This window comes from Lutra lutra, chromosome 7 (assembly GCF_902655055.1).
Source record: "Lutra lutra chromosome 7, mLutLut1.2, whole genome shotgun sequence".
NCBI lineage: Eukaryota > Metazoa > Chordata > Mammalia > Carnivora > Mustelidae > Lutra > Lutra lutra.
In genome coordinates this window covers 73,998,920-74,024,982 of record NC_062284.1, presented here as the reverse complement: position 1 = coordinate 74,024,982, position 26,063 = coordinate 73,998,920, and the positions used below count along the sequence as shown (strand labels likewise).

At 54.9% G+C, this 26,063-nt stretch overlaps 1 protein-coding gene across 1 annotated transcript; it reads left to right on the top strand.

Annotated features, from left to right (window-relative positions):
• Positions 1-1,311: 1,311 nt before the first annotated feature.
• On the top strand, positions 1,312-25,613 carry MYH6 (myosin heavy chain 6). Its single transcript, XM_047735720.1, has 38 exons — positions 1,312-1,348; positions 1,671-1,889; positions 3,129-3,272; positions 3,503-3,659; positions 3,744-3,771; positions 4,061-4,172; positions 4,463-4,555; positions 5,278-5,341; positions 5,566-5,664; positions 6,134-6,237; positions 6,325-6,463; positions 7,897-8,165; positions 8,453-8,623; positions 9,820-10,129; positions 10,820-10,890; positions 11,167-11,254; positions 11,340-11,457; positions 11,604-11,727; positions 11,991-12,127; positions 13,438-13,693; positions 13,829-14,071; positions 14,205-14,381; positions 14,667-14,812; positions 15,062-15,152; positions 16,415-16,804; positions 17,120-17,246; positions 17,341-17,459; positions 17,868-18,064; positions 18,610-18,793; positions 18,971-19,136; positions 19,274-19,398; positions 20,529-20,837; positions 21,153-21,356; positions 22,523-22,648; positions 22,857-23,132; positions 24,271-24,366; positions 25,044-25,178; positions 25,537-25,613. Exons 2-38 carry the CDS (start codon positions 1,689-1,691, stop codon positions 25,558-25,560), a joined length of 5,820 nt encoding a protein of 1,939 aa, XP_047591676.1. The 5' UTR covers positions 1,312-1,348; positions 1,671-1,688; the 3' UTR covers positions 25,561-25,613.
• Positions 25,614-26,063: the final 450 nt, after the last annotated feature.

The following is a 26,063-nucleotide window of genomic DNA, read 5'->3' as shown; positions in this document are numbered from 1 at the left end:
CACTGCATTTGTGCAGGGAGAGGGCAGCACACACATCTGTTTTCTAACAAAGGGAAACTGAGTCATGGAGCTGGGCTGTAGATTCCCCTTGTTGGGCATCCCGGCTCCGGCTTCCAGCCCCTAGCACCATGGGACCTCAGGTCAGAGAGGGTGGGCAGATGTTCCCAGCCTGGGGGTGTGTGAGGACAGGCCAGGGTAGAAATGGGTAGAAGGGTGGGAAACCCATGGCTGGGGTCAGGGGACAGCATCTGGCCTTCAGGAGAAGGTGACTCTAGCCCAGTGTGCTCAGCTCACCCTCCAGGTTAAAAATAACCAAGGTAAGGGCCTGGCAGGCAGGGGCATTTGTTCGAGAAGGTCCTGTCTTCCTACTATCTGCCCATCAGTTCTTTGGAGGAAAGGAATGTGCCCAAGGACTAAAAAAAGGCCCTGGAGCCAGAGGGGCTAGGGTGACAGACCTTTCATGGGCAAATCTAGAGGCCCTGCTGTCCTCCTGTCACCTCCAAAGCCAAGGGATCAAGGGAGGAGGAGCCGGGAGGGAAGAGAGGTGGGAGGGAGGGTCCCTCCGGAAGGACTCCAAATTTAGGCAGGGGTTGGGAGCAGCAGGATATAAAGGAGATGGCTCCCCTAGGACAGACAGACACTCCTTTGAACCAGGTAAGAGAGAGTTTGGTGGACTCTGTGGCCAGTCCCCGGAGCCCCCACCTTGAGGGACTCCGCCTGCTCCGATAGTGGGGTGCAGGTTGGTCTGAGGCCCAAGGGTTCTGCTAGAACTGCCTTGCTCCAACCCCGGGAAGTTCCTACCGACAGAGGGGAGGTTCCCAAGGAAAACCCAGAAAACTCTTTTCTCCTCTGATCTACCTTTCTTTCCCTGCCTCTGCTGTCCCCCACTTTCTGTATCCTCCATGCTCTGCCCTCCATCCTCCTCCCTCCTTGGATAGCTTTCTGCTCTTTGTCTGGTTTTATGTTGTCTCCTGGTCTTTATCAATACTTGTCACTCTGGTACTTCTTTGTCTGTCCCCCTGGCCCATCCCTCCTGTCGGCGTGCATGTGTGTTCTAATCTTCTCACCTCTCTCTATCTCCCACTCTGATTCCCTGTCCACCCCTGGCGCTCTCACCAACTCTGCATCCTTTCTTTACTGGCTCTCTGCCTCTTCTCTCTCCCAAAATCCCCATTTCGGTCGGTCCTGCTCGTCCGGCTCTTTGGGTCAATCCTCCTGGCTCACTTCTCCCTGATGACCCTTCTCCACTGTTCTCTCTCCTCGTCTGGTCTTCCCTCTGCCCGCCTGGGTCTCTGTGGTTCCACCCACGGTCCAGAGTCTTCAGGATTCTCCATGAAGAGATAACCAGGTGAGAACCACTCCAATCCTCTCGTGGGAGCCAGGTTGCTGGACCGGGGCCCCCTGTCTCTCCTCTAGGCAGCTCGGAACCTCCCCTTCCTCAGAACGCCAGCCAATTCCAGCCCGTGCAGACCCTTAGATAGTCTCCTTCTGCGTCGGGTCAGAGGGCAAAGGAAGGAGAACCTAAAGCACGGGGAGGAAGGGACCCAGGCCAGGGTCTCCTCAGTGGTAGGGCGGAATAGAGGGCCAGGTGGTGAGGAGGGGTGGCCGGGAGTGGGGGTGCAGAGCACTGGGAGGAGGTGCCACTGTCTCAGTTGGCCCTTCTGTCTCAGGCTCAGGGAAGCACCAAAATGACTGATGCCCAGATGGCCGATTTTGGGGCGGCAGCCCAGTACCTCCGCAAGTCAGAGAAGGAACGTCTGGAGGCCCAGACTAGACCCTTTGACATCCGCACTGAGTGCTTCGTGCCCGACGACAAGGAGGAGTTCGTGAAGGCCAAGATCTTGTCCCGGGAGGGAGGCAAGGTCACTGCTGAGACAGAGAATGGCAAGGTGTGTGGGGCATAGTGCCAGGGAAAGGGAGAGAAGGTTTGGTGGGGGGCTGCAGGGGTGAGGCCACTTGCTGTGGGAGCTGAGGGCTTGGGAGAAGAGCTAAAGCCAGCAGGAGTGCCAGACATGACCCCTCGAGGAACCTAGCACTTGGGAGTGAACTCTGACGTTTCTCAGATGGACCCGAGCAGTGGAACAGGGGTGCGTGCTCTTTGCCAGAGAGGATGCTGGGACCGGGAGGTGAGGGGTACCTCCACTGGTGTCTGCCTCAGTGGGGTCCTGGAGATAAAAAAGACACAGACACAGCGTCAAGTAAAGTTCATTCTTATATGCATATCCCCACCTCTCTGTGCCTCAGTTTCCTCCACAGAACAGCTCCCCCAAATTCACCTCACCCAAACCAAGAGCAAACTCTTAGAACCAGATGAACACAAAAAGCAGGAGTTCTTGAGCTGAACGCTCAGTCCTGGGGTTAGTGACTAGTGCTCAGAAGTCCATAGTACCTGCTTCCTCTCACAAGCTGTAAGGGTCGTCGCTGGTCACTAGCAGCGGCTCACACCGTTTGTCTTCAGACCTGCCGACTGAATGTTGGGTCCCAACGAGGTGTGCAATAACAGGTCACAACCTGCTGGGGGCTTTGACTCTGGTCCCGGTTCTGCCGCTGGTTGTCTACCAAGCTGGTAAATCATTTAATTATTCTAGCTGCAGCTTCCTCCCCTGTCCAGAAACAATACCAGAATACCTATCTGCAGGGTCTGAAGATGTTAGGGCATGGCGAAGTGACTGGTGCCACATGAACCACCTTAATGGTGACCAATGGGGACTGTAGGTTGGTGGTAGAGATGTTTCCCAGCAGGGCAAGGTTTGCCTTGAGCCACTGAAGCCCACAAGGAGTGCCCCCAGGAGTCAGGGTAAGTTGTGTGCCCAGATTGGACAGCTGCCAGCCCCGCCAAGTTTGCCGCTAGGTGCACGAGGCAGGGACAGAAAGGGGCTGCTCATGGGCACAAGCCCTGGGGCACCGGCAAGACACGGAGACCCTGGGATGGGAGGCACAGTGAGCACTAAGTCGTCTGGGGAAAGCACTAGGGGGAAGCTATGGGGCAGGGCTTGGGTGCTGGTCAGAGGAGAGTTGGGGGATCGAGGTTGTGGACTGTGTTTTGGGAGGAGGTAAGTGCGTGAGGCTGGCGAGCAAGGACTGTCAAGGTGGGAGTGCAGTCATCCCTGTCTGTGTACCCTCCCCAGACTGTAACTGTGAAGGAGGACCAGGTGTTGCAGCAGAACCCGCCCAAGTTTGACAAGATTGAGGACATGGCCATGCTGACCTTCCTGCACGAGCCCGCCGTGCTCTTCAACCTCAAGGAGCGCTATGCAGCCTGGATGATCTATGTGAGTGTGCATGGCAGGAAGCCAGCCCTGGGTGGACGACAAAGTAGGCCAGCGCCACTCTCTCAAGGCGAGGGGTCAGGATTCTCCCAGGGGGCCCAGCTCCCCTCTGCCCCCTCCCTACTGCAGGAAGAGAGGAGCCAGTTTGGGTGACCAGGGACTCCCCTGCCTGTCTCCACCTGACCCAGGCATCCCCCTCCAGCCCCTCATGCCTGTTCCCTCTCCTGCTCCAGACCTACTCGGGCCTCTTCTGCGTCACCGTCAATCCCTACAAGTGGCTGCCGGTGTACAACGCCGAGGTGGTGGCCGCCTACCGGGGCAAGAAGAGGAGCGAGGCACCGCCCCACATCTTCTCCATCTCTGACAACGCCTATCAGTACATGCTGACAGGTGGGTCTGACAGCCCTGACCCGTGCTCCCCCAGGCCTGTACCCATGGACCTGACCAGGTTGCCTCTCCTCTTTTCTCTTCCAGATCGGGAGAACCAGTCCATCCTCATCACGTGAGCAAATGCCATCCACCCACATAGAGACTTGGCGGGGACCCAGGCTGATTCCTGGGGGTGCAGAAGGGAGGAAAGGTTTAAGGGTTTGGTTGCAAGGAGTGCGGGGAGCTGGGATCTCAGAGGGGTGTCGGAGTGATCTACAATGATATGCAAATTCTGCAGGGCCCTGGGCCCTGGTGGAGGAATTTAGAAGGCTGGGATTCTGAGGGAGGAGGGTGCAGTGGGCTGAACTCCGAATGGAGCACAGCAGAAATCTTGGATTCTGATGGGTCCCTCTTGCCTCAAGTGGAGAATCCGGTGCAGGGAAGACTGTGAACACAAAACGTGTCATCCAGTACTTTGCCAGCATTGCGGCCATAGGTGACCGTGGCAAGAAGGACAATGCCAGTGCAAACAAGGTACGGGGTGAGCCACAGGCTCAGCAGAGGGACCTGGGGGCAGAGTGACCCAGATGACCCCTAGCCTTGCCCTGGGGAACAGTGGGGACAGCACCACTGAGCCCAGTGCTCAAGACCTTCCTGGCAGGAGACACACACTCTGATGTCTGAATATGGCCCTTTGGAGCCAGAGACCCACCTGCTATCCATCCAGCCCCACCCCCATCCCCCGGGACCGGTATAGCCCCCTGCCCTCCCCACTGCTGGAGGTGGACAGAAGATAAACCCTCGGGGTTCTGCTGCCTTCACAGGGCACCCTGGAGGACCAGATCATCCAGGCCAACCCTGCCCTGGAGGCCTTTGGCAACGCCAAGACCGTCCGGAACGACAACTCCTCCCGCTTTGTGAGTGCCTTTGACAGCTGCCAACTGGCTTCTTTTGGCCTGGACAAGAAAAGCGGGGTGGGGGGAGGTGTCGTTTTTTTCAACAGTCACCACACCCAGGTGATCATCCTGCATTTGGGCTTTGGGATATCAACAAGCGTGCGTGTGTGCACACACACACTCTTAAACCCTCTTGACCTGACCCAGCCCGGCTCCCTGAGATCGGAGAACTCAAGAAAAGAGACCCAGAGTCACCAGAGTGATTCCATAGCCAAGTAATGGAGCTGATCTGGGGCACATTCTAGATTTTCCAAATTACTTTTTCCAGCGCTCTTCCACATTGGAAGTGGGGAGGGAGCACAGGTGCTAGAGCCAATTCCCCAACTTCCTACCTGCCCAGCAAGTCCCTGCACCTCTCTAAGTCCCAGGTCCTCTATCTGTAACACAGAGGTAGTAATATTTACCTCGCAGGTCACCGAAAGGATTGATGAGATCATACCAGAGGAACAAACAGGAGGCATTGTATCTGTGTTCATTCCTGTGTTGTTGTTTCTGCTCAGACATACCTAGTAATATGGAGATGGGTATACTTTTCCCTGTTTTACTGATAGTAATCTGGGACACCAAAGAGGTCATTAACATTCCTAGAACTACCTAGGGATTTCTGGGTTGTGTTGAGGCCCAAGATTTCCATTCTGTCCCTTCTGGCCAGTTCCCTGACTCTTTGTCCCATCCACCTGCAGGGGAAATTCATCAGGATCCACTTTGGAGCCACTGGAAAGTTGGCTTCTGCAGACATAGAGACCTGTGAGTATGGCAGGGAGCCTTGCATGCCCTTCTGTGTCCTCTGCCTCTGCCTTCTCTCCCAGCTGTGCCACCCTAACTCAACATTCCCTCTCCACCTTCTTTCCTCTTCCCCTGGCTCTCTCCATTTTGTTCTAAGAGCCTTTCTCCCCTAATCTACACCCATTTGCTGTATCAACTCTCTCCCCATCCTTATCTGCTGCCTTCCTCCCTTCTCCTCACTTCAGATCTCCTGGAGAAGTCCCGGGTGATCTTCCAGCTGAAGGCTGAGAGGAACTACCACATCTTCTACCAGATCCTGTCCAACAAGAAGCCAGAGCTGCTGGGTGAGCCTGTCTATACCTCAATGCCCCCATTGCCTTCCCCAGGCAGGGTGGGTGTCCTCCTCCTCATCATCTATCCCCATTCCCCTCCCTCCTCCTTTAGTCTGCTCAGGTCTTCTCTTCCTTCCCCATCTCAGATCTGCCTGGGTTTCCTCTTGCCTCTCTCCCCACTCTTTCTTTGTCATATATCTTCTCCTCTTCTTGGTTGATTTTCCCCTTCTCCTCTTCGTGCCTCCCCTGCTGCCAGGTGTCATTCTCCCACTGCTTTCCCTCCCCAATCCCTTGCCTACTTTTTCATGTCTTTTGGATTCTCTGCATGGTCCTTGCTGACTGTCCTCCTCTCTCCCTGCTCCTGCTCCTCTCCTCCATTGTCCCTGCCCCAACCCCACCGTGCCCTTCTCCCAACCCCTCTCTGCCCATCCCTTGCCCTCTCCCGTCCCCTTGTCCCCTGGCCTGCTCCTTGCCTGGACAGACATGCTGCTGGTCACCAACAACCCCTACGACTACGCCTTCGTGTCTCAGGGAGAGGTGTCTGTGGCCTCCATCGATGACTCCGAGGAGCTCATGGCCACAGATGTGAGTGAGGAGGCAACATGAGAGCTCCCGAGGGTTCCTGCACCACCCAACCCAACCTCCCTCTTCGCCTCTCCTGCTCTGTCCTAGAGCGCCTTCGACGTGTTGGGCTTTACTTCCGAGGAGAAAGCTGGAGTCTACAAGCTAACGGGCGCCATCATGCACTACGGGAATATGAAGTTCAAGCAGAAGCAGCGGGAAGAGCAGGCTGAGCCAGATGGCACTGAAGGTGGGGGCAGGTGCTGGGTGTTCACCTTTCAGGAGGAGATCTTCCACTGGGAGCAGGGTCTCACATGCTGGGTCCCAAAGTGGTGCTATTCAACAATTCTTGAAGAGCTAGGCTGACAACCTAGTTTATTAAGGTAATTAGGACCATGATGGAGAAAGTGGGAGGAAGCCAGAAGTATGAGAAGCACATGGTCAGAGAGCAGTACCTCGTCCCAGGGGCAGGGCCCCACCACCATCCAGCCCGACCTCCAGGCTTTCTCCTCATTAGGGCCTAGTCAGAGCTCAACCACTGTCCCCAGACTAGCTGGTTCCTGGGGACCTGAGGCCTGTGGGGTAGATGGATGGGGTGAGAGCCAGGGAGGGACAAGGATATATGAGAGATGGGCAGGCAGGGAGGCCCCCCACAATCCTGCCAACTCTTCAACCCCAGCTGCACTGACCAGAAGTGAGTTGGGATGTCTCCTCCTAGGCTCAAGACTCAGCCAAGCTCAGAAAAGCACAGATTCTGAGCTCTGCACATCCTGGCCATTAGTGTGTATATGGAGGTTGCCCAGCCCTTGGATGGGCCCCTTTCAGGCCCCGTGCCATGTACAGTTTGGGAGGTAAGGGCCAGGAGTCAGGATATAGCTTGCCATTAACATGTTGCATACCTCACTGGGCCTCAGTTTCCTCCTCAGTGAAATGGAACAACAGTCCTTCCTAGCTCACTCTGGGGCCATTGTAGGAATTCTTTGAGAAGGAGATGTCAAGGTGTGAACGGGGCCAAATGCCCAAGAACCTTCCCCTTAGCCTACCTTCAAGGAAGGACCCCTTCTCTGTATCTCTCCAGATCAAAATGCCAAGCCTGGCTTTCATGAGAGCAAGTCATCAGCTATCACAAAACTCTTGAATTTGAATCAAATACATTTCTTCTAAATAGAGATCATATGTTGGATGGCACAGGTGGAGAGCTGGGGTGGGGGTGGGGAGGGCCTTGCTGTTAGGAACCTTGATATCAAGTTGGTCACTGCATGGATCCAGAGTGGAACAGGCCCGGTCCTGGATCAGATCCGGGGATGGGAGCAAAGGAGGCAGGGAGCAGGGCCCATCTCTGTCAGCCAGAGTCTGTGCCCTAGATACATGAGAAGGTGCTCACAGCAGTGCTATTCGATGGCCCAGACCGGGGGCACCAAGCAGACATTATAGACAGAGGTGGCAGGAACTGCTGGGTGGTGGGAGGTTCTGGACAGAGGAGGAGGAGGCTTGGGCGCCAGCCGGACTCTGCATGTTGGTGACTACGTGCCCCCTGGCAAGCTTGGTGCCCTTCCAGGCCTGGATATGCAACTCTTTAGTGAGGGCTGCTGGACCAATGCTTCAGAAGGTCTCTGGCCCTGCCCAGAGCAGGGAAGTAGGGTCTGCCGAAAGCGCTTGCTGACTTCTTTCCTTCTCCTCCAGATGCCGACAAGTCCGCCTACCTCATGGGGCTGAACTCAGCCGACCTGCTCAAGGGACTGTGCCACCCTCGGGTGAAAGTGGGCAACGAGTACGTCACCAAGGGGCAGAGCGTCCAGCAGGTGTACTACTCCATTGGGGCCCTGGCCAAGGCCGTGTACGAGAAGATGTTCAACTGGATGGTGACGAGAATCAACGCCACCCTGGAGACCAAGCAGCCACGCCAGTACTTCATAGGGGTCCTGGACATCGCCGGCTTCGAGATCTTCGACGTGAGTGGGGGAGCCTAGGCACACATGCACGGCGGAGGGGGCGGGAGGGGGAGGGTGACTCACTCGTTCTCACCTGTGACCATCACGGCCAGTCTCGGGAAAGGCTGCGGGGCTCGGCGGTGACAGATGCCTCGTCCTGTCTTCCAAGGGAGTACCCCTCCCCCGACTGACAGGACAGGGTCCCGGCCACACCCCTGTCTGGGCTTGGGCGCCGGCCAGGGCGAACCACATGGGCTGCTCAGACTCCTGTGGGCCTGACCCACTCAGCCCCCACCCCCCACCCACAGTTCAACAGCTTCGAGCAACTGTGCATCAACTTCACCAACGAGAAGCTGCAGCAATTCTTCAACCACCACATGTTCGTGCTGGAGCAGGAGGAGTACAAGAAGGAGGGCATCGAGTGGGAGTTCATTGACTTTGGCATGGACCTGCAGGCCTGCATCGACCTCATTGAGAAGGTGCTGCCTCCCCCACTGTCTGTGTCCCCGTCCCCTGGCATTCCAGACAGAGTGGCAGTGCTATCCCTTCTACAGCCAAGAAACTGAAGTCCCCAGAATCCCCAGCCTCTCTCAGACCCAGTTCCTGCCCACCGTGAAGTCATGGGCATACATGGGATGAGCTCCTTTCTCCTCTCCCCAGGACCTGAGACCTTTTCCCGTATGGTGGTCACCTCCCAAAGTCTTAAGAAGGGGACGTAGTGAGGAGAGGGAGAACCTGCCCCTCTGACAGCCCATGAGAAGCATCATCTATGGAAAGATCCCAGGCTGACCTTAGAATCTTTGGATCTGACACTTGACTTCCCAACCTCTTTCTGATAGCTGAGGGTCTTCAGCCCCTCTTGTCCATAGATTCAGAGGAGACAAGAACGGAGCTAGTGTGAGGTTCCCAGTGCTGGCTTGTTCTCAGTGTGCTTTTGCTGATACAGACCAGAGCCCAGAACATCTTCCCTCACCCAGCCAGCCAGTGCCCTTCAGAAAACCAGAGCTTCCCAGAAACTCTGGGTGGTTATCCAAGGTGCTGTTCTTCCAGAGGTCTCAGAATCCCCTGAAAGTATATGGAAAAGTGTGTGTGTGTGTGTGTGTGTGTGTGTGTATGCACGTGCACGCACACGCGCGCGCGCACACACACACACACACACACACGTTTACATGCATTTTTCCAGGGAAACATCTTTAGTTTAATCAGATTCTCATTAGGATTCCTGCCCCAAGGAAAGTCAAGAACCATCATACTCTCTCAAGAGCAGGATGTTTTGCAGAACATGGATCCCTCTAACCATCCTTTGAAGAACTGTTACCCTTCATCTAGGCAGAGTCTGGCACCTCGGAAATACACCTGTCCCTGGGGCAAGGAGCCTTCCAAGAAGAAGGGGCTTGTTGCAAGGCCTTGGGGACCTGGCAGGATGGCTGGGAGCATAGGGCTCTTCACTAGGTCCACTGAGGCAGAAAGGGGTTATAGGCCAGATTTGAATAGAGTTGGATTTAGGTTAATTCCAGGAATATGAGCATCCTCTATTGGGACAAGAGGTGCTAGCACAGACACTCTGTGGCCTGTCAGATCTACTGGGCTGTGGCTTTTCCACTGGCAAGGTATGGGACTCTGGAAACCCAGGAGTGCACACAGTGATGCTCTCTCTACTCCCCCCTGCTCTCAGCCCATGGGCATCATGTCCATCCTGGAGGAGGAGTGCATGTTCCCCAAGGCCACTGACATGACCTTCAAGGCCAAGCTGTATGACAACCACCTGGGCAAGTCCAACAATTTCCAGAAGCCACGCAATGTCAAGGGGAAGCAGGAAGCCCACTTCTCCCTGGTCCACTATGCCGGCACCGTGGACTACAACATCCTGGGCTGGCTGGAGAAGAACAAAGACCCACTCAACGAGACGGTGGTGGGCTTGTACCAGAAGTCCTCCCTCAAGCTCATGGCCACCCTCTTCTCCTCCTACGCTTCTGCTGATGTCGGTAAGAGGGCAGCCCCTGCCCTGGGCCAGAGCAATTCCGGAGTTGCCAGGGACCAGGGGCCCTCGGCTTCAAAGCACAGGATTCTAGCAGCAGAAGGGATCCAGTGAGTCATGGGATGGGGGTCAGGAGATCTCGCAGCAGTCATTCTGCAGCTGGTCTGTGAAAGGGTCATTTTCCATTCTGTATTATGGGTCTTGGTATACATGTCTAGTCTCCTCAAGGCTGAACACTGGAAGTGAGCGAGGGTGGGCATGCATGGCTGTGCCAGGTCCAGCGTAGAGCTGTGCCTGCAGGAGTTCTCGGTAAACCTTGAGAGGATCACCGAACACCTGGGAGCACAGGTGAGCGTCCGCTTCAGAGAAGGAAGAGCAAGGGTGTGGCTTGGGAGGAGGAGGAAGAACTACAAGAAGGAAGGCTGACCTCAGAGAGATGCAAGCATGAAGGGTGGGGTTCGAAGAAGAAGGTGGGAGAGGAGCACTCATACTATTTCAGCACCCACGGTGTGGCAAGCAAGCATATCTAATCTCTGTCCCAGTTTTTAGAGGCAGTCACTGTTCTCCTCGTGGAAAAACTGAGACCTGGAGAGTCATTTTGTGAAGTCACACGGCTATCGAGAGGCAGTGCCCTGACCCTGCCCGAGCATTCCTCCGCTTTCAAACCCTGACTCCTCGTCCCTTCTCTCGTTATTAGGGGACAGCGGAAAAGGCAAAGGAGGCAAGAAAAAGGGCTCATCCTTTCAGACAGTGTCGGCCCTCCACCGGGTAAGAAGGGCTCAGAGATGCCAGGGGGCCCGTGGTGCACAGGTCCAGTCCTTTGGCTGTGTTACCCTAATCTGATTGTCTGAGTCTGGGGAGGAAAGAAGCTAGAGCTATGTGGTCATTTTAGGCATGTAAATTCTATAGAATCCTGAATTCACATCATAAATGACGTGTCAACTCTTGGTCCCCTGGAGAATTCTGGAGACAGGCTGTCAGGGGCCCAGGGCCCAAAAAGATGGTCCCTGTGGCTCCTGACTCCCCACTCTCATCCACCCCCAGGAGAATCTGAATAAGCTCATGACCAACCTGAGGACCACCCACCCTCACTTTGTGCGCTGCATCATCCCCAATGAACGGAAGGCTCCAGGTGAGCCATGTGCAAGGGTCTAGTCTGGGGAGGTCACTTGGCATCACTTATCCTGAGGCCAACACCTTCTCCTCTCCTGCTGCAGGGGTGATGGACAACCCCCTGGTCATGCACCAGCTTCGCTGCAACGGTGTGCTGGAGGGCATCCGCATCTGCAGGAAGGGCTTCCCCAACCGCATCCTCTACGGGGACTTCCGGCAGAGGTGGGTACAGGGGCTCCCCAGAGCTCAGGGAGCAGGGGGAGCCTGGGCAGACTTGGTGAGGAAGCAAGTCCACAGGTGGATCTGAGTGCTGTGGGCAGAGCAGACTGGTCCAGAACGTGAGTGACTCGGGGCATCACCCTCTCCAGGTACCGCATCCTGAACCCAGCAGCCATCCCCGAGGGCCAGTTCATTGACAGCAGGAAAGGGGCAGAGAAGCTGCTGGGCTCCCTGGACATTGACCACAACCAGTACAAGTTTGGCCACACCAAGGTGAGGGAAGGGAGGAGGCGAGCTGACTACAGAGAGACCTCTCCTGTCCTTTGGGTCCCCACCTCACAACTCCTTCCCTTTTATCAGTCATCTTAGGACCATCTCTGAACTGCCTTCTCTCCCTCCCCATGGACCATCCAGCGCCCCTGTCCCAGCTCCAGCTGTCATTGGCCTCCTCCCTTGAGTTATTTCCTAGGGTATTACACTGCTTAAAAGCAACCTCTCCTCTTTCCTCTCCCGGCCCACCCAATGCTGGCCCACAGGTGTTCTTCAAGGCGGGGCTGCTGGGGCTGCTGGAGGAGATGCGGGACGAGAGGCTGAGCCGCATCATCACCCGCATCCAGGCACAAGCCCGGGGCCTGCTCATGCGCATTGAGTTCAAGAAGATCGTGGAGCGCAGGTGAGGCAACAGAAAGGGGGAAGCTCTCCCAGGGGTGTAAAAGGTAGACCAGCAGTGCTAACTGGTGTGACTCAGAAGACCTGAGTTCAAACCCTGACTTCGCCAATTGTTAGCTGGCTTGAGCAAGTGACTAACATTCTAGAAAATTCCCCATAAAAAGTGAGATACCATTTTAAAACACGAGCTTGACAAAAATCAGTAAATCTGACCCACTGCTTATGGGTAAATTAGCACAACCTCCCTGAAAAACAATTTATGATTATCTTTTAAAGATGGACAATTGCAGGGGCACCTGACTGGCTTAGTCCATAGAGCATGCAACTCTTGATCTCAAGATCATGAGTTTGAGCCCCATTTTGGGTATAGAGATCACCACCCCCCCAAAAAAATTTTAATCTGGACAATTGCATAGCTTCCAGTTCCACTCCTAAGTGCATTCCCACAGAAACTCCTGCATGTGCACAACATGGGATGAAAAAGAATCTTCACAGCAGCATTGACCAAAACAGCAAAGATCTGGAAACGATCCCAGTTTCCATCTCAGGGGAATGGGCAAATAGTATGGTTGTTCAGTGGAATATTATAAAGCAACGAAGGAGGGACTTACAGCCACATGGTACAATGTGTTTGAACCTCAAAAGCATATTGAGTGAACAAAAGCGAGTTACAGAAGGATACATACAGTATAATGCAATTTTTATAAAACTCAGAGATAATAAAAAATAGTGACATGTTGTTTAAAGACACATACATATAAGGTTAGAGGATGTTTTGAAAAAGTAAGGAAATGAAAAACACAAGATTCATGATAGTGGCTGCTTCTGGTGGGGGGACCAGGAAAAGGGACGAGGAAAATTCCACAGGGAGAGCCAACACGGGCAATGCTCTAGTTGTTGTTTGAAGGATTGGCAGGTTCATATGTAGTCATTTTGTTTCATGCTTCATGACTTACATATATACTATAGATATTCTTACATGCAAAATATATTTAAAATATTTGAGGTTCTTATGGGATTAGAAACACTGAACTTAGTAGACACTCTATGAGCGGTGCTTTCATTACTACTAACATCCCAGTAGGGAAGATATAAACTGCCCATTTGTTGAATTACTCAATTAAATATTTATTGAGCAACTCCATGTTCAGTGTGGTAATGTTGGAGTGGGGGTGTGTATCAAGGCAACAAGACAGGGCTCCAGCCCTCAGGTGCCTATGAGCTTTAGATGGGCTGGGAGCTGAGTGCAGCTGCTTTGTGTTTATGAAGTGCCCTTTCAGAGTGCCCCTTCCTTCCTCCATGTTTCCTTACCAGGGATGCCCTGCTGGTCATCCAGTGGAACATCCGGGCCTTCATGGGGGTCAAGAACTGGCCCTGGATGAAGCTGTACTTCAAGATCAAGCCGCTGCTCAAGAGTGCAGAGACAGAGAAGGAGATGGCCAACATGAAGGAGGAGTTTGGGCGCATCAAAGAGGCACTGGAGAAGTCAGAAGCTCGCCGCAAGGAGGTGGAGGAGAAGATGGTGTCCCTGCTGCAGGAGAAGAATGACCTCCAGCTCCAAGTGCAGGCGGTGAGGCCACATGACGATCTCTTCATTCCCCTCCTTTCCTCCCCTGGATTATAGCCCATCTCATCCCCAGGAACTAAGACGCTGGATCTCTCCTCTCTTTAATCACTAAGTCTCCTCTCTGTCCTCTTCTCCCAGGAACAAGATAACCTCAATGATGCAGAGGAGCGCTGTGACCAGCTGATCAAGAACAAGATCCAGCTGGAGGCCAAGGTGAAGGAGATGACCGAGAGGCTGGAGGACGAGGAGGAGATGAATGCGGAGCTCACTGCCAAAAAGCGCAAGCTGGAAGATGAGTGCTCTGAGCTCAAGAAGGACATTGATGACCTGGAGCTGACGCTGGCCAAGGTGGAGAAGGAGAAGCATGCAACAGAGAACAAGGTGAGGGGAGCTCCTTCTGCTCTAGCCCAGGTCTTAGGATTCCTAGACCTGGTCCTTGGCATTGGACATCCCCATAGATGTCTCCAGGCCGATGACCTCTGACCCTGAAGGGGATGGGATTCTTGATCCTCAGGTGAAGAACCTGACAGAGGAGATGGCTGGGCTAGACGAGATCATCGCCAAGCTGACCAAGGAGAAGAAGGCTCTGCAAGAGGCCCACCAGCAGGCCCTAGATGACCTTCAGGCTGAGGAGGACAAGGTCAACACACTGACTAAGTCTAAGGTCAAGCTGGAGCAGCAGGTGGATGATGTGAGTAGTAAGAACCATGCTTGTCTCTCCCAGGTCAGGATTTTGCTGGCAACATCAATAGCCAAGGTGTTCTATGATACCTAAACCAACTTCTATCACCCCTGGGGGCTCTTTGTTCCTTGCAGTTCCTCACTAGACTGGGGCTCAGAATTTTTTGTGCTTGCAGGGGTTTCTCTGCTGGTTTGCCCTCCAATCTCCCGGACTTTGAGTTTAGAAGGGAGCAGAGGAGCATACACTGTGGATCTCAGGTTTTCTAGGCCTCATTTATTATCTTCTTCCCATCAGCTGGAGGGATCCCTGGAGCAGGAGAAGAAGGTCCGTATGGACCTGGAGCGAGCAAAGCGAAAGCTGGAGGGTGACCTGAAGCTGACCCAGGAGAGCATCATGGACCTGGAAAATGACAAGCTGCAGCTTGAAGAAAAGATCAAGAAGTAGGAGCCTGAGCTGGCCAGGAAGGGCTAGTGGAGATGTCTGGCCTGAGAGTTAGAGCACAGGGTGCTGCAGCCCCACTGGCCATAACTGTCCTGGGCACAGTGTGAATGAGGAGGTCAAATGGCGCTCCTGCATTCACCCCTTGGGCCAGCAGGGAGGGGGCTAGTCCTGGCATGCCCTGGCAAGAGAAGAGAATGAGTACAGAGGAAGGAAGACCACCTGTCACCCATCCCCCACTTCTTCTCCAGGAAAGAATTTGACATTAATCAGCAGAACAGTAAGATTGAAGACGAGCAGGCACTGGCCCTTCAGCTGCAGAAGAAACTGAAGGAGAATCAGGTGAAGTTCTTCCTGGTGCAGCCAATGGCGAGCTCAGTGGTGAGGTAGCTGAAGATACAGGAACTGCTTAGGGTTCTAGACAGTATCTAGAGCTCCAGACAGCCTTGGAGACCCCACCAGCCCTCATCTAGCATTGGGGAACACCGGTCTTCCCCCATTAAAGCAATGATGTCTTATTTTAGCCGGGCTCTTTGAGGGAGGCAAACAAGCCTACTAAAAAGGATATCTTGCTGAGCTATGCCCTGCCTCGTGGGTTTTAGCTAGATTATGAGGACATTCTCCAGGTTCTTCTTCTGTCTGGGTTGAGGCAAACTCTTTGGCTCCTAGACCCAGAACAACAGTGCTATTATCCTCACCAGGTCTTGGCAATGGACTGTGGCTCCTCCTTCTTCCTGCCCAGGCTCTTGCACACAGTCCCACCTCCCTCATCTCAGGAGCAGGGGCGCCCAAGGAGAGGCTCTCTCCTGCTCCCAGGACCCACCCATGAGCATCCTGTTAATACTGTCCACAACCACCGATGCAAGGATCCCACTGATCAATGCTCCCCCTTTGCTCCAGGCTGGTCAGGGAACAGATCAAAATGACAAATGGGACATTCTCCCAGTTTAGTCAAGGCCAGGGCTAAGGCCAAAGAATGAGTTAAAGGCATGATGATGATAAGGGAAACCCGCTAGCACTCACCTGGCCTGGAAGGGAACAGTCAAGGAGGAACCGAGCCCAGGTATAAATAAGGCAAACCCTGGAGAGTCAAGAATATGATTGACGGGACTGTGGTTAACTTGGAAGATTACAAAAATTTTGATTGTCTTAAGGTATATTGTTGCAAATATTTGTAGGATACAAGTGCAGGCTTTCCTGCCTTATGTCTAGTAGAGCAGAGCCTAATGAATCTGTGGAATCTTTGAGATTCAGGATCTCATAGGATCTCAGAATCCCCATCCAAACATAGATTCTTAGGATTCAGAGCTGCAGATTCTCAGACTGAGCCTAGATGCCTTGAGAGTTCAGCTTTGACCAAATTGTTACTGATGGTCTATGCGTTACAGAAATGTCTAGCAGCACCCCCTGTCTCTACCCACTAGATGGTAAGTCATGGCAAGCAAACGTGTTTACAGACATCACCAACTACACTCTGCAGTACAAAGCTTTCCCTAGTTAAGAACCATTGCCCTAGAGGGACCTGAATGTTCTAGAGCTGTGGGGTGGGCGCTCCGAGGGAGGGCTCCAGGCAGTAGGTCTGAGCCCTCTGTGTCCTGGACCAGGCTCGTATCGAGGAGCTGGAGGAGGAGCTGGAGGCCGAGCGCACGGCCAGGGCCAAGGTGGAGAAGCTGCGCTCAGACCTGTCCCGGGAGCTGGAGGAGATCAGCGAGCGGCTGGAGGAGGCCGGTGGGGCCACATCCGTGCAGATCGAGATGAACAAGAAGCGCGAGGCCGAGTTCCAGAAGATGAGGCGGGACCTGGAGGAGGCCACGCTGCAGCACGAGGCCACGGCCGCGGCCCTGCGCAAGAAGCACGCGGACAGCGTGGCAGAGCTGAGCGAGCAGATCGACAACCTGCAGCGTGTGAAGCAGAAGCTGGAGAAGGAGAAGAGCGAGTTCAAGCTGGAGCTGGACGACGTCACCTCCAACATGGAGCAGATCATCAAGGCCAAGGTGGGCGGCCTGCTCACCGTCCTATCCCCCTTCCCCCCACAGCAGCCTTTCTTCCACTCTCTCTGCCCTGTCTTCTCATTGTCACTCCTTCGTCACCCCTTGCTCTCTGTCTCACTCTCTCCCTTGCCCTCCCTGCCTCCCCCCACAGCTCCTCACCCTCCCTCCTTTAATTCATGCACCCCCTTCAGACTGAGCTCTCCAGCAGCTCTCTGTTTCACGCCTTTGTGCCCTGTGCTTCCCCACCTTGGTCCTCCCCTCCTTTCTCTGGTCCACCCAGCTCCTTCTCCATGACAAGTTGTCCTTTACTGCCTGAAGGCAAACCTGGAGAAGATGTCCCGGACCCTGGAGGACCAGGCCAATGAGTACCGAGCAAAGCTGGAAGAGACCCAACGCTCCCTCAATGACCTCACCACCCAGCGAGCCAAGCTGCAGACAGAGAATGGTGGGTGCCCCTAACCGGCCCTGTGCCTGCTTCAGGGTCAGGCACCACTTGCCCCCTCCACAGGCCACAGACTCTCTCTTGTTCCCACCACCAGGTGAGCTGTCCCGGCAGCTGGATGAGAAGGAGGCAATGATCTCCCAGATGACTCGAGGCAAGCTCTCCTACACCCAGCAACTAGAGGACCTCAAGAGGCAGCTGGAGGAGGAGGGCAAGGTGAGGCCCAGCTACAGGACAGTGGGACAGGCCTGATGGCAGCCCTGGGTAGTTAAATTACATCAACACCATGAATGGAGCTCGGAGGCTGGAGAGAAGCCTCTCTCTCTGGCGGAAAGCCCCTATACCCCCACCCCGCAGGGCTAGGTTCCTCTACGCTCCAGCTAAGCCACACGTGAACATCATTGACTGCCATTTCCTTATGTGCAAGGGGTGGGGTGGGCAAGCTGGAAAGCTGCTCTGAGATGCTGAGATTTCCACACCAGCCTTCACCCTGAACGAGTGAGGCTGGGCTTGTTCGAAGTTCATGGATATGAAAAGGATCTAGAGAATGATCAGGGGTGGGGGGCACATTCCCTCCCACCTTCCTGGAAGATAAGCTCTCTTCCCGGTGCTGCCCCTCCGCAGGCGAAGAATGCACTGGCCCACGCACTCCAGTCTGCCCGGCATGACTGTGACCTGCTGCGTGAGCAGTATGAGGAGGAGACTGAGGCCAAGGCCGAGCTGCAGCGCATCCTGTCCAAGGCCAACTCAGAGGTGGCACAGTGGAGGACCAAGTATGAGACAGATGCCATCCAGAGGACTGAGGAGCTCGAGGAGGCCAAGTGAGTCCTGGGCCTCACCACCCTGATTCTAAAGGAAGAGGGAGCAAGAGGACAGCAGGGCGGGCAGGGGCAGACAGGCAGAATGGACACGGGAAGGAGATCTGAGGAGGGTGGGAGAAGTGGCGGGAAGGGGAGTGGTAATAGAGATGCTTGAAAGGGAGCCTGGATCCTGGCCTCTGAGTGAACCTGGCTGGCCCGGACTCACTTCCTGTGACGCATGAGCTTTTGGCTCGGGTTATACCTGATGCTCACGTATAAGACGAGCAAAAGCTTGTTGGTCAGAGGAGCTTCCATCGATCAGCCTGGCATGGGGAGGGGAGGAGGCTGCCACGAAGATGCCGCTACACAGAGGGAGGACACTCTGCTCCTCCGACCTGCAGGCTGGGGTCCCTCAAGGCTGGGGGCCCGGGGTCTGAGGGCTGCTCAGGGTCCCAAGGAGCTGTGGTGAAGGGAGGATGGGGTCACCCTGGTCCAGGGAGGAGGGGGTTCCCGGGGCCCACTGTTCCCAGGTAGAGTCACACACACACGCTCACTGCCCGGGGCAGGAAGAAGCTGGCCCAGAGGCTGCAGGACGCTGAGGAGGCCGTGGAGGCCGTCAACGCCAAGTGCTCTTCACTGGAGAAGACCAAGCACCGGCTGCAGAATGAGATCGAGGACCTGATGGTGGACGTGGAGCGCTCCAACGCAGCCGCCGCGGCCCTGGACAAGAAGCAGAGGAACTTCGACAAGGTGGGCCCGGGCTGGGGGGCTCGACCAGGGCCAGGGACCTCCTCCTGGGGGACCGGGGCAGGGGGGCCTGGGGAGGAGGCTGAGCCCTGTGGAGGGGCCTGGGCAGGCCCTGGAGGACCGGGGGCAGTGGGGGGGTTGCTGGGGCTAAGGGCTATGCAGTGAACTGGGTCCCCATAGATCCTGGCCGAGTGGAAGCAGAAGTATGAGGAGTCCCAGTCCGAGCTGGAGTCCTCACAGAAGGAGGCGCGCTCCCTCAGCACAGAGCTCTTCAAGCTCAAGAACGCCTACGAGGAGTCCCTGGAGCATCTGGAGACCTTCAAGCGGGAGAACAAGAACCTCCAGGGTGCGCTGGGGCCGGAGAGGCCGGGGAGGGGCTGGGGAGAGCCTCCTTGTGTGGCGCCACCTATGGGCTCTAAGAGGGGTGTCCCCCATCGGGGGATCATGGCAGCCCCCAGCTGAGCGGCCTGGCCCCTCCCCCAGAGGAGATCTCGGACCTGACGGAGCAGCTGGGAGAAGGAGGGAAGAATGCTCACGAACTGGAGAAGGTCCGCAAGCAGCTGGAGGCTGAGAAGCTAGAGCTGCAGTCGGCCCTGGAGGAGGCTGAGGTGAGCCTGGCCCTGCCTCACCCCTACTTCATGCCCACTCCTACCCACCCCTTCTTGTCTCTGACTCCCCATTCTTCTTCACCAGCAGGTGATACTCACCCCCAGACAAAATTTATTAGCTCCTTTCTCTCGGTCTGCCCACTAGCCCAATACCATGACTGCCTCTAAAGCCAAGGTCTCCACCAGGGAAAACATCACCGTGTGATCATGGGCCGAAAGGTTATAAACCTACCGTGTTTATAAAGTTGAAATATGGTCATCATCATAACCCCTCAGACAGTAGGTGGGAGTGTGGGCTTCAGAATCAGGCAGGTCTGAGTTTGGAACTTGGCTTCAGGACCTCTGCTGTGTTACTGGGCAAGTTTCTTAACCCCTCTGTACCTTAGTTTTCTTATTTTTAAAAATTTTTTTAAGATTTTATTTATTTATTTGGCAGAGAGAGATCACAAGCAGGCAGAGAGGCAGGCAGAGAGAAAGGAGGAAGCAGGCTCCCCACCGAGCAGAGAGCCCGACGCGGGGCTCGATCCCAGGACCCTGAGATCACGACCCGAGCCGAAGGCAGCGGCCTAATCCACTGAGCCACCCAGGCGCCCCAGTTTTCTTATTTTTGATGGAACTAATGGTGCATACCCAATAAGATTTTATGCATAATTGTTATGAAGATTAAATGAGGTCACAAACTTAAAAATTTAATACATGTCTCCAACATGCGTGTGTCCCCCCGCCCAATTTGCTATTGCTACTGTTCGTTTTTAGAGAACCTAGAGAGGGCCCTGAGTTTGCGGGCATCTAGCTTTTATTCACTGAAAGGTAAGTGACCCAGGAAACAAAAATGAAGTTTGGAGTGTGTGGTTATGAAAACCTCCCCCTTTCCTATCAAACTTAGAAGGTCAGGATGGTGTGGTGTTAGTCCTAGAGGGCAACTGGCACTGGTGACGTCCAAGGCCTTTCCTTGACGGAGGAAGCCCGGGCCATCCTGGGATGCAGGTCCCACCTCCCGTGTCTTTCCCCATGTTTTCCTCTCCAAGCCACAGTCCTGGCCAATACCCAGCACCTCCTTGACCTCCCTCCCATCCTCGCCCCGTGCCCTGACCATCCACTTCCAACCCTCTCACCCCACCCTCTGCCAGGCCTCCCTGGAGCATGAAGAGGGCAAGATCCTGCGGGCACAGCTGGAGTTCAACCAGATCAAGGCGGAGATCGAGCGGAAGCTGGCGGAGAAGGACGAGGAGATGGAGCAGGCCAAGCGCAACCACCTGCGCGTCGTGGACTCGCTGCAGACGTCCCTGGACGCCGAGACGCGCAGCCGCAACGAGGCCCTGCGGGTCAAAAAGAAGATGGAGGGCGACCTCAACGAGATGGAGATCCAGCTCAGCCAGGCCAACAGGACAGCCTCCGAGGCCCAGAAGCACCTGAAGATTGCCCAAGCCCATCTGAAGGTAACAGAGTGGGGGACTCCCTGAAGGGAGCTGCCTGCAGGTCTGGTGAGGGCCCTGGGCTAACACACATGAGAAAGGGGGAGCCACTTACCTCCTGGGCTTGGAGGCTTGATGAAAGAGAACCAATCAGACCCTAAGCATGTCCTGGGCCAGCCCAGCCTCCTGACCTAGACAACAGAGGAGGGGCCGTGGCCCTGGCACTACACTTGACAGAGAAGGTTTGTGAACCTGACATAGGGTGTGTCAGACCATGACTAGGAAGCCCTGATGGGATGGGTGCAGGTCTCCAACATGTGTCCCCCCACCCCACCCCAGGACACCCAGATCCAGCTGGACGACGCGCTCCACGCCAACGACGACCTGAAGGAAAACATCGCCATCGTGGAGCGGCGTAACAACCTGCTGCAGGCTGAGCTGGAGGAGCTGCGGGCCGTGGTGGAGCAGACCGAGCGCTCTCGGAAGCTGGCGGAGCAGGAGCTCATCGAGACCAGCGAGCGGGTGCAGCTGCTGCACTCCCAGGTGAGGCGGTCGGGACCCCACGGAGATGTCCCCAAGGGGCAGAGCCCAGCCCATTTACAGAAGTTCTGAACCAGATGCCCTGAGTGAGCGTGTCCAACTGGGATGGCAAATCACTTGGTTTCCTGGGCCATCTCTCCTCTGCTGGTGGGGACTGTTGGAAACACTACCTTGAGAAGGGGGCATACACTTCAAAGCTAATGATGTCATGATTGGTTGGTGATGTCCACCCAAGTCACAAGTATGGGAGTCGTGCCATGCTTGCTGTAATCTGGCATCCCTGATCTAGAGGACAGCCTCCAGCTTGCTCTGTAAAGAGGAGATCTGGGGAGTTTAAAGAAGCACGAATGCATCCATACGCAAACCAAATTCTCAAGGGAGCACCATCATTCCACAATCCCACACACCCTGTCTCCAACTGTGCTCTGCCATGAGTTTTTGTGTCCATCTTCTGGCAGGGCCCATCTTCTGGCAGGACTTTTCTCTGTAATCTAGTACATGTGGGAATGACATCATGCACTGACCGCCTCCCCTCTTCCTTACTCCACTATATTCTTTCTGTAACTACAATCATTTCTAGGATATTGTCCTGGTAAAAAAAGTTTTCCCACTTTCCTTGGAATGTTTTCATGCTCCTGAAGAGACACGTCACTAAAGATGTCAGAAGTAGAACCGTAGGCCCTTCCTGGTTTGAAGTCTTTCTTCAAAGCTGAGTAATTTTAGATATAACATCTAGAACATATCTGCTTTCATAGGAAAAGGAAAAACAGATACAAAACCTGGGATATACAATAACAAAGATACAACAAATTCACAAGGAATAAACAAAAGCAAGACTTAAAAAAAAAAGGAACTAGTTTTTTGGGGCACCTAGGTGGCACAGTCCATTAAGCCTCCAACTCTTGGTTTTGGCTCAGATCATGATCTTGGGGTCCTGGGATCGAGCCTCACGTCAGGCTCTGTGTTCAGCATAGAGTCTGCTTGGGATTCTCTCTCTTTCTCCCTCTTCCCCTCCCACTCATGCCCATAGCCTCTCTCTCAAATAAACAAATAAATCTTTAAAAGTAAATAATAAAAAATAAAAAATGACTAGTTTAAATTTTCTGCAGCTAAAGGTGTAGAATCTAGTAACAAAGTATATATTGATCATTTCCTCTACCTATATCTAGAACACCAGTCTCATCAACCAAAAGAAAAAGATGGAGTCAGACCTGACCCATCTCCAGTCGGAAGTAGAAGAGGCAGTGCAGGAGTGCAGGAACGCCGAGGAGAAGGCCAAGAAGGCCATCACCGATGTGAGTGACTGCTCCCCGCCTGCCCCCCACTAAAGACAGGAACGAGGGCCCTGGGTCCTGGCCAGGCCACCGTGCCATGACAAGCCGACTCCTACAGCTGCACGGGTGGGCGGGCCTCGGGAAACAAACGCCAGGCTGGGCAGACGGCGATCCTGGAGGGACCAGGGGCCCTGGGCCCTGTTCTTCTAGACCTCCCTCCTGCCCCCAGGCTGCCATGATGGCCGAGGAGCTGAAGAAGGAGCAGGACACCAGCGCCCACCTGGAGCGCATGAAGAAGAACATGGAGCAGACCATCAAGGACCTGCAGCACCGGCTGGATGAGGCTGAGCAGATCGCCCTCAAGGGCGGCAAGAAGCAGCTGCAGAAGCTGGAGGCCCGGGTGCGGGAGCTGGAGAACGAGCTGGAGGCCGAGCAGAAGCGCAACGCGGAGTCGATCAAGGGCATGAGGAAGAGTGAGCGTCGCATCAAGGAGCTCACCTACCAGGTGCGGGCATGGGGGCTGCTCTGGGGGGCAGGAAAGAATGGATGTGAAAGCGCTTCCCCTGCCTCACTTCCCAACCCACACGGGCCCCAGGCACAGCCGCTGTCCAGGTGCGCCACTCAATCCCCTGGCACCTACTTCTTGAGACGCTGTCTTTAGATTAATTTTCTTGCACATTCCCTGGGGTCTGTTTGGCTTGAGTCCATGATTTTTTCTGGTGAGTGGAGAACCTACCTCTACTTCCTGAAATCTCTTTTAACCAGCATTTCCTTGGGTTTTCTTGTTTTGTTTTAAGAACCCAAAGTGCTACCATGAAGGCTTTTGCACCGTCCATGGAATCTTTCTGCCAGCCCGAGAGGGAAGGACATAGTATGGCACTTTCGGAATAAGAGATTCAGATATTCCATGGAACTTGTGGGACCTTAGATAAAGATGATCCCAAAATGTTCTAAGACCTGCACCTTTGTAACTCAGAGCTTTTGCCCCTTGACCTGTTATTTTCCCAGTGTACCTGGGAAGAAAGGGCAGGGAAAGGAGGTATTGGTCCGTTTGATGGCAGAATATGAGAGGCCTGAGAAAGAGATACAGCTGGAGAGAACAGCAGGTGAACTGTGTACATAAGTGGGAGTGGCACCCTAGCCCGTGTAATGATGAGGAGCTAGACATGGTCAGGTGACATTAGAGCCAGTGATCCTGGTGCCCAAATCTGCCCAGTACAGTATATATGTGATAGGTGAGAATGGTCTATGACAGTACCCCCTTCATCCCGTGCTCCTCATTTGTCCTCTCGGCTCACTCTCAGACCACTGGCCAAGGACTCCAGGCTGGGACTGGAGGAGCCCCGATGCCCCCATATTTTTGGATGAAGGAATTCCATTTGGTTAGGAGCCCCTTGCCCCACTTCCAGCTTTAGGGCCACAGCCCACTTTGCTTTCTAGATCCAGACTGAGCACCTTGCCTTGGCCCTTTGACCTACAAGTCAAGGCAGAGATGGAATCCCCCAGGCTCCTCTTTGACCTGGCCCATCGGAGGGATGGAGGGACAGCTAAGGCCTGGGGAGAACAATGACATATTGAGGGAGGGAACAATGATTGTCCTTGCTCCTCCCCCAAATTGGCTTCTCCCATCCATCCACCCCCAGACGGAGGAGGACAAGAAGAACCTGCTGCGGCTGCAGGACCTGGTGGACAAGCTGCAGCTGAAGGTCAAGGCCTACAAGCGCCAGGCCGAGGAGGCGGTGAGTTCATAGTTTTCTCCACTCTCCCTCCACACACCTCCCTGTGTGAGAATCAACGGGCCTCAGTCCCAGCATGGGGACTGGACGTTTCACGCGTCCCGTGTGCTCAGAGCTGGAGCAGGCACTCTGAGCAAGCAAAGTCAATGTTTACAGCCTGCTTATAATCCATACTCCAGTAGACCTGACAGAAGACCGTATAGCTGCTAAGCAGGCCACGGGGCCACATGGTGCTGGAGGCTGGAAGGTGGCCGTGGAACTGGGCCCAGGAGAGGAGTTGGCCATAGGGCAGTGGGGAAGACTCTGGGTAGGCCGTAAAGTGTGAAAGTGAGGTGTTGATGAACACACGTGTGCAGGAAACCCGGGAGCTGGGAGCAGCAGAGTCAGAGCTGGGCAGGTGCAAGTGAAGCTCGGTTCAGAATGGGACTGACCAGGCAGCATGTCATTCATCTCAGGCAGTGGGTGGCTATGCGGGATTCTGGGCAAGTTGAGGAAGGTGCCAGGCCAGGAACAGGAGACCTTTGGCAAGGCTGTTGCAGGGACATAGTTGAGGGGTGAGAGCGCTGGGCTCCTGACTCAGAGACAGGGAATCCCTCAGACTGGGAGGCTGGGGGTTTCCAGCTCCCCCAACCTACCCCGCTGCATCTCACCTCCTCCTCCCCATCCCCGGACCCCCGCAGGAGGAGCAGGCCAACACCAACCTGTCCAAGTTCCGCAAGGTGCAGCACGAGCTGGATGAGGCCGAGGAGCGGGCAGACATCGCCGAGTCCCAGGTCAACAAGCTGCGGGCCAAGAGCCGCGACATCGGCGCCAAGGTGGGTCCGTTGGCTGGGCCTCACTAGTTGCCATGTCAGCACACCTGCCACCATCAGTGCCCCTCAGGATGGGCACTCCTTAGCCTATATTATGGAGGACTTGGGGGGCGTCCCACAACATCCATACCCGAGAAACCCCTTCCTGGTCAAAGCAGCCCATATAGACTGAAACCTCGGAAGAAAGCTTGGCCCCCCCAACAAAGTACACAGACCCCTAAGTGAGCCCCAAGGTCCCTGAGGCCAGAACGTCGCCCTCTCAAGGCAGCCCCCTGAGGCCCCAGAAAGCCCTAGAGATTCCTCCCCACACCCTCCTTCCCTCTTGCCAGCTGCCCCCTTACACCTTTTATTCCTTTCTCAGCAAAAACTGCTCGAAGAGGAGTGACACTGCATCAGGAACCTCCCTCTTGACAGCCTGGAATAAACATGAAAGCCAGACTCTGCCTGCGCCCCTTCCTTCCCGCCGCCACTACTGCCAAGAGCTCTTAGAGCTCCCAAGTGGAGGGAGGCCCTGCCCTTGTGTCAGAGCTGTGGGAGCCAAGGCTTTCCACATCTTTCCACATCTACAGAGGAGGCAGCCAAGGCCCAGAGAAGTGAGGTCAGAAGGCGAGAAAACAAAGGTACCGGCATGGTGAACCAATTCTGTGTGCAGAGAGATAGGAATTTTGTGTGGAAGCCAAAGATCCCCTCCACATACCCCAGCTGTGGGCTGCAGGGGTTAAAGTTGTCCTGGGACATCCCTTCCCTCCCAGATGAACTTCCCACTGATACCACGAGAGGCTCCAGGCTCCCTGGGGGTGGAGGTTCGTAAAGGGGTTGATACAGGTCCCATTCTGGCCGACCCACAGGGAGCCCCAGGCCCCTTCAGCTGAGGCCCATGTGTGAGCT

What these genes read in the sequence shown, in the direction of transcription:
- MYH6 (XM_047735720.1), top strand. Translation starts at nt 1,689, where the DNA reads ATGACTGATGCCCAGATGGCCGATTTTGGGGCGGCAGCCCAGTACCTC. An exon ending in TCCAGCTCCAAGTGCAGGCG is followed by an intron (nt 13,694 to 13,828) that starts GTGAGGCCACAT and finishes CTCTTCTCCCAG; the next exon opens with GAACAAGATAACCTCAATGA. An exon ending in TGGAGCAGCAGGTGGATGAT is followed by an intron (nt 14,382 to 14,666) that starts GTGAGTAGTAAG and finishes TCTTCCCATCAG; the next exon opens with CTGGAGGGATCCCTGGAGCA.